This window comes from Ranitomeya imitator, chromosome 7 (assembly GCF_032444005.1).
Source record: "Ranitomeya imitator isolate aRanImi1 chromosome 7, aRanImi1.pri, whole genome shotgun sequence".
Taxonomy (NCBI): domain Eukaryota; kingdom Metazoa; phylum Chordata; class Amphibia; order Anura; family Dendrobatidae; genus Ranitomeya; species Ranitomeya imitator.
The window spans coordinates 207,612,461-207,624,454 of record NC_091288.1 but is presented as its reverse complement, the minus strand read 5'-3'; the positions used below and the strand labels follow the sequence as shown (position 1 = coordinate 207,624,454).

Below are 11,994 nucleotides of genomic sequence, written 5' to 3'. Positions count from 1 at the left end.
GAGGCGAGGTCGCCCTACACCGGCCGGGCGTCATGCACCTAAACCGTCTGCCGGGAAATCAGCCTTGTTACAGCTAATATGAAACTATCCTTGGAGGATGTGGAGTCAGACACCAGATTGTCACCTGCTTCTCGGAAATGATCCTGTCAAATCTCCTATGTCTGAGGGTTGGAGGATTATTTGCTTGAGATTTACAGTACTGTGCACATAATTTAATAAGAAAAGTAAACAAATTCTGCAAAGTAAGAAGCTTTCACAAATAGAAGTGTTAATAGTTTATTTTGCAACAATTTACAAAATGAAAAGTGAATGAACAAAAAAGCAATCTGAATCCCATCGGTATTTAGTGAGCGTCCATTGTCTTCGAATCATCATCAATTCTTCTAAGTACATGTGCACACAATCAGGGATTATGCAGGATTATAGTCAAAAGTGTGAGTAACCAGTTCTACAAACAGGTAAAAATGATCATCACTTTCATATATAGGTTGAAACACAGTAACTGAAGCAGAAACCGCTGTGTAGGAGGCTTACAGTTGGTTAAACAATAGCCAAACTTTGCTGCTAAAAAAAAAAGTGAGCATAGAAACAAGACCCAAGGTAGTTATAGTGCACCAGGTTCAGCCAAGCTCTGCTACCAAGGTGAGGTTGTAGAAGACCGTTTCATGTCATGTAACACCATGGCAAGGCTGAGCACAGCAACAAGACACAAGGTAGTTATAGTGCACCAGGTTCAGCCAAGCTCTGCTACCAAGGTGAGGTTGTAGAAGACCGTTTCATGTCATGTTATACACCATGGCAAGGCTGAGCAGAGCAACAAGACACAAGGTAGTTATAGTGCACCAGGTTCAGCCAAGCTCTGCTACCAAAGTGAGGTTGTAGAAGACCCTTTCATGTCATGTAACACCATGGCAAGGCTGAGCAGAGCAACAAGACACAAGGTAGTTATACTGCATCAGCAAGGCGTCTCCCAGGCAAAGATTTCAAAGCAGATTGGGGTTTCAAAATGTGCTATTCAGGCTCTTTTGAAGAATCACCAACGCATGGGCAAAACTGAGGATGTTGATGCAGGGATCAGCCAAGGAAACGTAGCGCAGCAGATCACACACACATCGTTCTTATGTTCTGTGTAAATCAGCAGATGTCCAGCAGTGCCATCAACTCAGAACTTCACAAAAGTCTAGCCAGAGTTGGTCTTCATGATATAATGGCTGCCAAAACCCACAACGTTTCGACATGAAAACAAGATGGAGAGACTCAACTATACACAAATATGTATTAACTGGTGTGCAGAAAAATGGAAGCAGGTGCTCTGGACTAATGAGTCAAAGTGTGAAATATTTGGCTGAAGGAGAAGACAGCTTGTCCACTGAGGGGTTGGAGAGCAGCACAATAATGAGGCTCTGCAGGCAATAGTGAAGCATGGTGGAGGTTCCCTGCAAGTTTTTTTTTTATTTACAGTTCTTAGCATGGATTCATCCACTCCCCTGTAGAGCAGCTTTCTTGGTTGTGCTGGTACATCTAGACTGGATCTCCTGCATTGTAGGTCTTTCTGGCACAGGTGGGGCTGTGGTGTCAGCATCATCTAAAGAGATTGATGTCTTTGGTGACAGATGTTCCACAAATCCAGAATCTTTCCGCTGTTTTTCCTCCATATAGTTGCCCATCTCCATATTATCCTTCCAGTCATGAATGGAGACCACTGTCTGGATGGATCTTAGCTTCTCTGTGAAAGAAGAAGATGCACCTTCCTTGGCGTCTTGAACCTCCCAATCCGCATATACATTTCTTTTTCTTCTTGACGTGACAAATGACTGGTCAGAAGGATCTGATAAATTTTCGAGGTCGTTTAGTGATATTGATTGCATCCTTACTAGTTTACCCTTACGGCCCCGATCCTCATTATTAATATGTTGGGGGTTGGAGCCTGTATCTAGACTGCTCACGACCTCAGCGAGATTGGGAGAAGACCCTGACACATTATTATGTAGGGTCACTTGTAGTTTCTGGTGTGGGTTTTGATAAGGCTTGAGGCACATGGATGGGGCATACCCAAATCTTCCATTGTAACTAAAAGAAAAAGGAGACTATTATGAGCGCATAGTATATGATGTAAATTCAGACTGACAATCGGACTTCTTCTCCATTTACTTGGTTCCAAGAGCTCCTTCTTTTCTGTGCTTTTTGATTGTCACCTGCCCTGAACACTGCTTTTCTACCCATATTGCAGATTCTCTACCAGCCCTGACCGCAGGAATTTACCGAAGCAGCAATTTTGGGATGCTTTCAATGCCGCCATGAGAATTTTTCTAGATGAAGATTGGATTCTAGTCCCATATTTAGCCCCATGCCAACTGCTTTAGCATCTATCTGTCCGCCAGCTTGTCAGATATTATAACTCATCCTTATTTAAGTTATTTCGAGGCACATCTCATGGTCAAGACTGGAAGACTAGGGCTTATGGGATTGGAAAAATATGGCTACTTTCTCCACTCTACTCCATAGGTTGTGTCTGGCATTTACTTGAATGGGGCTAATACCATTTAGATCCAATCTACAGGACTGTGCTCACTTGGCAAGAAAGTGGCACTTTACTCTCCACTTCTCATTAGACGCAAAGAAAAAAAAAAAATACCGTAACCCTCTTACCAAATAAGCCACCATCCAATTTCAGATTTCTCAATCACTTCTACCACAACGCCAACCGGAAGGGACATTTCATCTGTTTTCTGAGCTTCGTAGCCTTTCTCTGCGTAGTAATATGTTCCTGGAAAAAAGGAAATCTGATCATCTGCATTACTGAAAGAAAAAAGGATTTCTATTAACGAGGCTTCAGGGAGGATGAGACTTTTTAGGAAAACATAGATAGAACACAAAAGTCTCTTCACTCAAGAGAGCCAAGAGCTTGAAAACAAACCTTTCGCTGACCAAGACTGAGAAAATAACCTTTCTACTGCTTTAGACCACATTAAATACAGAAATTAACCTATTCACTTCCCTGGACCACCAGGGATGCATACAGAATCGTTCAGTTCAGTGATTCTCTCCATGAGGGGCGTTTTGGAGCAGATGTCCCTGATTCACGAAGAATGTTACACTTCTTAATCAATCAGGCGGGCCGTGTAGCGGCGTGCGACACTATGTGCACCTCACCAGAAATCTTACTCCATCTCCTGCTGGAGTATGATAGGTCGCATAGTGAAAGCCGCCACTCGTCATGAATTTTACGAGCTGCGGTCGTTATGCTGCGGTCGTTTACGAGCTGCGGTCGTTACGAGCTGCGGTCGTTATGGTCGTTTACGAGCTGCGGTCGTTACGCTCCAGCTCCACCAACTTTGTCGACGCTGTTGTGAGATTGCTGTGAGTCAAAAGTCACGGTTGCACAAAACAATGCGACTTTTCTATGCCTTTTTTTTTTGGCCAGCAATCAAGTGAAAAAGCTTTGATGAATTGCCACCAGTGTCACTGTTCTAGATCAGGATGCTCTGCAATAATAATTACATGGATACTGAGGGGCCTGGAGAATCTTTCTGCTGTATGGCAAATTGCAAGGGCGATTTAAGTTAATATTTCTATAAGTTCTGTATCACCTGGCTTAGAGATATCATTAGATGGCTGTTGGTCGAACTATGTTTCGGCTGATCGTTCAGCCATATCAGCTGACATTCCCATACACAGGAGCACTTGGCTGTGTGTTACTTTGTTCTCTCTGAGAAAACCACCAGCAAACACGTCAGCCAGGCGGTTTATCTCACGTAGAACAATTTGACTGGCAGTCTGAAATCGGACACGCACAATCGATATCTCTCCAGACCATCAGTTGACTGTAGCCTTCATTAGACACTCGGCCAAACCCCTTGATATCAGTGGGCTCAGTTGACATTAGTCTAATGTACATGAGGACCTTAACCATAGCCAGAAATGCACAAGCTCCCCATACATAATAGATAGCTGTTGGCTAAATGATGGTTTGACTAATCGTTCAGCCAGCTGCTAACTCTCCTGATTCCCAAATACAGGAACATTCGTCTCGGCTCAACGCTCCTGTGCTATCTTTGAAAGATGCTGCCAGACATCCCAGATCCTTCTCTCCACCAACGTCATCTGACAGTGAGCTATCGGCAGATTGGAGAACGTTAGTCTAATTTGTATTTGGAGCCTTTAGAGGGAACAAAGGTCAAAAGCCTCCAATGTTGTACATTTCTGTATGATTTTTCAGAATACTTTGATGGAATTGCCCCAGTTGTAGCTATGAAGGTTGTCCTCTTCACCAACCTTTCCTGAATGATGTCCTCTTTGAATCAGTATCATCTAAAGAATCAGACTTTTTCAGAAAAGGAGCTGGAAACCAGGACACTTGTTTGTCTTCATTCTCAACCAACCACCAGCCTAGAAGAAAGAAACAGATATCTAGTTTTTAGATTTACTGGGTGGTGACTCTTTTCCTATCACAAATCAAATCAAGAACCTACCACAAGGATCTCTTATCAGGACATCAATGCATTGATTCTTCTGGACTTTGAAAGGTCTGTTCTTGGTATCTTTGGTCTCAAAGTTATCAATACAGATGTAGGATTCAGATACAATTGGCTGTGTGGTGCTGAGTTGTGTTGACCTGGGTGGACATGTTACCTCTTTTTGATTTTGGTCATTGTCTGATGGCATTATCACGACACTGAAATTAGAAGACAATCACGATTTAGGTGCTTTTCATGCTAATAAAAACTAAAGATGAAATTCAAGGATGTTTCCATGATTGTTGATGATGGTGATGTGTCTGTCCATGATCTCTAGATAGAACATCTACTATACAGACCTGTTTTCAGGAAAGGATGGAGTGAGGTCCTGCTTCTTAGGAGTGAAAAATTCAATAACTTCTTCACACTGGGAGATCTTGGAGTCAATTTGAAGAAGTTCCTTGGAATAAATTTCTAAAAGTCGGAGTCTCTCCAAGTATCGATTAGTAAATTTACTGCGGAACAACAATGGGGCATCTGTAAGAGTAAAAAAAGACATTATGCAATACAGTGACTGCCCATGTGACTGGAATTGGTCAGGTGGGTAACCTGAGTCACAATGGTTGTAAGGCAGGTGCACCAAGGTTGCAATTTATGCATTACTCTGTCAAAGCTAAATGCTTTCATATTACTTTTAAAGAAATACAACTTTTAGAGGCCAGAGACCTGATGCAACTACAGCTTAAAAAGCAAGTGTGTTAGTGTTAACTAATTCCAAGTAATAGTGTGCTAATGTCAACCAACCTCAAGTAATAGAGTGCCAATGTTGACCAATTTCAAATTTTAATATGCCAGTGTTAACCAACATCAAGTAATAGTGTGTTGATATTGACCAACCTCAAGAATTGTTGTTACAATGTAGACAAGTACAAGAATAGGAATGTCATTGTTGGCCAATTCTAAGATTTAGTGTGTACATTTTGACCAGTTCCAAGTATTAGTGTGCAGATATGACCAACCTCAAGAAATAGTGAGCTGGTGCTGACTATCTCCAAGTATTGGAGTATAAATATTGACCATTGTCAAGTATTAGTCAGACATTAATGACTAATGTCGAGTGTTAGTGTGCCAACATTGACTAAACTAAAGTATTGGACTTCCAATGTGAACAATCCACATGTATTGGAATGCCAATGTTGCCCAATTTCAAGTATTGGAAATTGATTGTTAAGCATCCCCAAGTATTGGAGGGCCAAGTTTGACCAGTTCCAAGTATTATTGTGCCAATGTTGACCAATCTCAAATATTGGTGCACCAATTGTGACTAATTCCAAATATTAGTGTGCCAAAGTTAACCAACCTCAAGTATTGGAGCGTCAATGTTGACCATCCCCAAGTTTTGGTCTAATGTTGACCAACCTGAATATTGGCATGCAAATGTTGACTAATTCCAAGTATTAGTGTGCCAATGTTGACCAATCTCCAGTACTGAAGTGTCAATGTTGACCATCCCCAAATATCAGAAAGCTCATTTTGACAGAACTCAAATAATAATGTGTCAAAGTTTACTAGTTCCATATATTAGCGTTCCAATGTGGACCACCCTCAAGTATTGGTCCATTGTTGACCAATCCCAACAGTAATTGTGACTAACCCTATGTATTTGAATGCCAGTACTGAACATATTAGAAGAATGGTGGCTCCGTGGTTAGCACTGCAGCGCTGGGGTCCTATGTCCAAACACAGGACCCCCTGCAAGGAGTTTGTATGTTTTCCCCGTGTTTGCGTGAGTTTCCTCCAGGTTCTCCAGTTTCCTCCCACATTCCAAAGACATACTGATAGGGAATTTAGATTGTGAGCTCCATCGGGGCCAGTGATGATAATGTGTGCAAAAGTGAAAAGCGCTGCAGAATATGTTAGCTCTATATAAATAAAGAGATTATTATAAAGAGATTAAGTATTAGTGTACCATTGTTGTACAACTCTACGTTATAGCGTGTAGTGTAGCCCCTGATCCACAGAATATTTCCATAACCCATGGCTGATTCTAGATCCCATATTACGATGTTCTGTTGTTATTCCAGTCCTTGAAGTGCTGGTGGCTCAATATTCCGGAACCTCAACCGTACTGACATCCTCAGAGTGTCACTTACTTAGTGCTTATCTTTTGATTGTTCTAAAAAGTTCCAGAATTTATTTTGTTTCTATAGAAGGGTGTGACTCTATATAAAAACCACTTCCCATAAAATGTCACACGCTTTATAACTTTAGCTTATCAGTTGCGGGATGAACAGACAGACCTGTCTATATATTTCTAATGTGAGCAATAAACTGCATCGTAAGGTCTTGTTCAAAGATCTTATCAGTAGATTGGCTCTTATAAGTAAATTCTGCATATAAAACAGTGACTTTAAAATATTTCCTGTTCCTTGTAAAAGGAAAATCTAACATTTACATAATAGTTAGAAGAAAATGTTCATTGTTATACGAACTCCATGTTAAATAACAAAAAGTAGGTTTCCCATTGTTCCACTAACCTGAAAGGAAAATGAAGTTCTTTACTCATTCATTTGGTATCTGCTCAGGGGCAAACGAGTTCTTTAACACTTTCACGAGAAGGATTTTTTAAATTTTCCCCCCTATTCTCCAGGTCTGTATGATTACGGTGATACCAAAATTGTATAGATTGTTTTTATTTAATAAAAAAAAAAATCAGAAGTTTAAACAAAAATAATAATAAATTTTGGTTCATATTGCCATTTTCAGAGACCCCCATAATGTTTTTTTTATTTTCCTGTCTACTGAGCTGTGTGAGGGCTTGTTTTTTGCACTGCGAGCTGACGTTTTCCTTGATATCACTTTGGTGTACATTGGAGGTTGCTCTGTATTGTATATGTTTAGGGCAATTCTGGTGTTTTGATTTTCTTTTCTCTTGTTGAAGTTTTCCATATGGTTTCATTAATTTTTTTATGTTGATGTACCGGATGTTTACAGACTCAGTGATTTAAAAAAAAATTTTTTTTAATTTCTAATGAAAAAAAGGAGGGACGGATGATTCAAATTTTTACATTTTTTAAATACATATATTTAATTTTTTTTTTTTTTTATACTACCCTTTGGGGACTTGAACTAGCGACCGCCTGATCATTATTTACTGCAATATATCAATATTAAAGTATATTGTGAAATTCTTTTATGAAAACAGGAAAACTATGCGGTCAGCAATGGTGGCCTTCAACAGTTCAAAGGGTCCAATGCTAATTTATCGGTGTTCTGCATTTGATTCGCAGGTACGGGGTGATGCGAGCTGGGGTGCGAGTGTACTGGAATCTCATCCATTTAAATGCCGCTGTCCGAGATTGACAGCATCACATAAATGGTTAACAGCAGCGCACAGAGCTCAGCTCAGCTTGCTGCTGTTAGAGACAGACATCGACAATGTAGTGTGTATTTATTTGAGCATTATGCAAGGACTTGTAGTGTGAAGGGTTAAACTAAGAAAAATTAAAGCAGGTTTCATTTTGTGCTTTTTGACTCCATCTTGCTGTTTTGAAATAAATTTTGTTACTAGGTTAAAGTTCATAGTTGTTATGAGCCCTTGATTATTCCAGCCTAAACAAGATATGACACTGAGGGTGTATTGCTCTACGGGACCTTGATGTACAGGCTATTCCTGCATTCTTATAGGTAAAGAACTGTGAGCGTGTTCTTATGTTGATTGGTTGAAGTATAACTTCTAAGATTATGAAAAGTGCGACACAATAAACGGGGGTCAGAGATCTGCTCGATCCCCCCAAACAGAGACACACGTCTCCGTCTGGTCATTTTCAGTTGCCGCCAATGCTCTGTGCATCAATTTGGAAATGACTAAGTTAACCGTGAAGGGTCACTTCAGATCCTCCCTCGACAGTAGTTCCTTAAAGGAGCTCTCCCATCAAGTTTTTATTCTCTTAATATATTGCAATCATATTATATAGCAGTGTACTTACAACTGCACATTTTGCCTTTCTGCCCAGTTCATTCTTCTCCTTTCTCTGGTCTATGTAGAAACAGAACGTCTCTTGTCCCTGCATTTATCATTCCCCTCTTCAACTCCTGACACAGCTGCTCAGCTCCTCCCCCTGCAGTGACTTTTGCAATGACTCATGATGGGAAAATTGGTCAATTCTAAACAGAGCTTAGAAGAATGCATCTAGTCAGATTTTAATCACGTGATATCATACACCTAATGGAAAAGAGAAAAATTAACTGGGTAGAAAGGCAAAATGAGCAATTGTAAGTACACAGAGCTGTATAATAAGATCAGTTGTGGGGGGGCGAGAGTGGGTTAAAGAAGTCATATTTATTTTTATTTTCTCTTAGATTATTTGTTAAGGTTTTTTTCTCCCCAAATTCTTCCAAAAGGTCCATGATTCATGAAAAAAAAAAAACGATTTATTTTTGTCTTTAACCGGTTTTGGGATTATATAAGCCCAAAATGTCGTATGTTTCGCCGAAACGTTGCAAAAAATGTCAGATGAAGATAAATTCACTCCAGCGAATAAGGCTGGATGACATTTGTATAAAAATGTTGTGACTTTTTAAAAAGTTGCAATGATGAATCGGCTATAAAATTCTGCAAACCCAAAGCTTTCTTGACTATGATGAACCTAAAAAAAACCAGTAACAACAACAACAACAACAGGAGAGCACACATAAAACAGACTTAAAAAAAGAAAAAAAATTGTAAAAGGAGAATAAGGCGCAAATGAAAAACAGGCAAAAAAATCACCAAAAATAAACAGCTAAATGTGATGTTAGCATTGTCCCATTCATCGCAGTCCTATGTAATTTCACGGATCACTTACGTCTCAGATGTCGTCTGCATGGAGTCGATGCCTCACTTACCCCTGAGTATGGGAAGAATTCTCTCTGATTTGTTCACCACGCCGGCCTCCAGCGGAAACTTCCTGGTAAGTGATTTCTAGATGATCAAAGTAGATGATGAGGGTTATACTTACTAGAGTCAGTAATTACTGGGGGCTGCAAGAGTCGTCTTCTGAGATAAGATTACTGTTATTGATGACAGTCTGGTGCTGTTTTTATTACTCATGTGAAGGCAATGTGGCTGCCATAACCTCTTACTATGGGGACCCTGCTTATTATTAGGGCATGTTCACACATTCAGTATTTGCAGTAGTTTTACTGCCACAAATTAGGGAGTGTTGGCAGGGAAAATTCTGCGTCATATACGTGCGTCTTTCATACATTTTTTTTCCTCTACACATTTTAATGGGTGCAAAATGTTGCATAAATATTAAAGAGATGACATGCAGCAAATCTGCTTCAAATCTGCAAGGAAAAGATAAAAAGCATCAGCAAGTTATTCCGAAATCTCATTCACTTTGCTGGTACTGTTAACACTAGGACTTGATGTACAGGCTGTTCCTGCATTCTTATAGGTTAAGAACTGTGAGCGTGTTCTTATGCTGATTGGTTGAAGTATAACTTCTAAGATTATGAAAAGTGCGACACAATAAACGGGGGTCAGAGATCCGCTTGATTCCCCCAAACAGAGACACACGTCTCCGTCTGGTCATTTTCAGTTGCCGCCAATGCTCTGTGCATCAATTTGGAAATGACTAAGTCAACCGTGAAGGGTCACTTCAGATCCTCCCTCGACAGTAGTTCCTTAAAGGAGCTCTCCCATCAAGTTTTTATCCTCTTAATATATTGCAATCATATTATATAGCAGTGTACTTACAACTGCACATTTTGCCTTTCTGCCCAGTTCATTCTTCTCCTTTCTCTGGTCTATGTAGAAACAAAAAGTCTCTTGTCCCTGCATTTATCATTCCCTCGTGAACCCTGACTAGAACTACTGCAAGTAAGTAGTCAAAATGACTATACCAGTAGTCCTACTGTTAAACGCTGTTATTTTTCCCTTAACAAAAACACATAAAAAATGCAACGTGTGCACATACCCTTAGTAAACCGTGGATTTAGGACTGTCATAATGGGACTTCGTACTTCATATTATTGGGCACTGTGCTTATTATTTTGGGGCACTGCGGTTGTTATGGACTCAGTACTTATCATTATGGGGCACTGCGGTTGTTATTATTGGAAGTCTGTGGCTGTTATTTTGGGGGCTCTGTACTTATTATGGGGATTCCATGATGGTCATTATTGGAGGATTTATAGCTGCTTCCTATCTATAACTTCACTCATATGTTTGAGTCTCCTGTATTTAGAACTAAATTAAAACGAAAAGACCTTACTGCAAGCTCCTTGAAGACATCATACGTCCTGTACACGAGAATATTATTAGAGTCCGACCAGAGGATGGAGAACATGAAGAGCTGCAAGAACACAAAGAATAGCATAAATGACAATATCAAACTTTAGGCCCTACTCAGACCTCAATTTTTTTCCACAGTAAAATATATACCCATTATAGTCTATGGGGCTTTATGGGATTTTTGGCAGATCGTGTGTGTGCAAAAAAAAGAGATATGTTCATTTGTGATCCAAATCAAGGATCGAAATTACCCATACATGTCTATGGGGCCGTGACAATGACAGCACATGCATCAGTGTACAATATCCGTGATTAACGTGTAATGTATAGAAGCTTTGTCATTTATTTTTTATACCGGAAAATCATTGATGATGAAATCTGATTTCGGATTTAAAACACAAGTGAACAATTGTCCATATTTTTATATAAGATCATTTTTTTTTTTACATAAGATAAAAATCACCGATGTCTGAATGCGGCTTTACCCATCATTTTCATCTGTGTTCTGGAGGATCCAGCGCATCCAGGCATTGTGCACAACTGTGTAATACTACATTTACACTGCGGGGGCACTGCAGAAAAATGAAACACCTGCTACCGGGGTTCCCCACAGCTTATCACTGGGTCCAATTAATGGGATTCTCTGTGATCATCTAATCTTAGGAGGACCCTTCTTATATAAAAGTTACAGTGGTTTATCTGATTAGCCTTGCCGCATTGTGTTTCGTTTTCTTCCTAAACTCAAGGGGGAATATTATGAGAAATCTCAGCGATGGAAGCTTACCTTCTGTTTCTCATGCTGCACCAGTCCTATAGCCTTGGCTTCTACGGGATACCGGCTCATATTTCTCATCTGCAGAGACACTGAGCTTTTCACCTCTGTAGCCCTGGAATTCATAGACTACAAAGGAGGGGGTGGAAGGCTGGTCTCCTGTGAAACCGAAATTGCAGGAAGCCAAAATGCACCATCCCTTTTGTCTTTTGATCTTTTATTCACCAGTGCCAGAGCAAATATCTCACCCTTATCAAACACATAGTAAAAGAGGACACCTGTATCATAATGGATGAAGAAACCCAAATGAGGAAAAGAAGGGAGATGTTCAGTCCAATATCCAGCTCCTCTTCTTCTTCTTATTATTATTATTTATTGTTATAGTGCCATTTATTCCATGGCGCTTTACATAATAAAAACAGGTACAATAATCTTAAACAATACAAGTCACAACTGGTACAGGAGGAGAGAGGACCCTGCCCGCG

General features: G+C 40.0%; 1 protein-coding gene across 1 annotated transcript; it reads right to left on the bottom strand.

Moving 5' to 3' along the window:
• Positions 1-263: 263 nt before the first annotated feature.
• On the bottom strand, positions 264-11,627 carry LOC138645352 (NADPH oxidase organizer 1-like). The gene is made up of 8 exons (XM_069734603.1): positions 11,522-11,627; positions 10,718-10,798; positions 9,345-9,420; positions 4,817-4,994; positions 4,473-4,675; positions 4,276-4,389; positions 2,650-2,767; positions 264-2,070 (listed from the first exon to the last, which is right to left on the bottom strand). Exons 1-8 carry the CDS (start codon positions 11,588-11,590, stop codon positions 1,476-1,478), a joined length of 1,434 nt encoding a protein of 477 aa, XP_069590704.1. The 5' UTR covers positions 11,591-11,627; the 3' UTR covers positions 264-1,475.
• Positions 11,628-11,994: the final 367 nt, after the last annotated feature.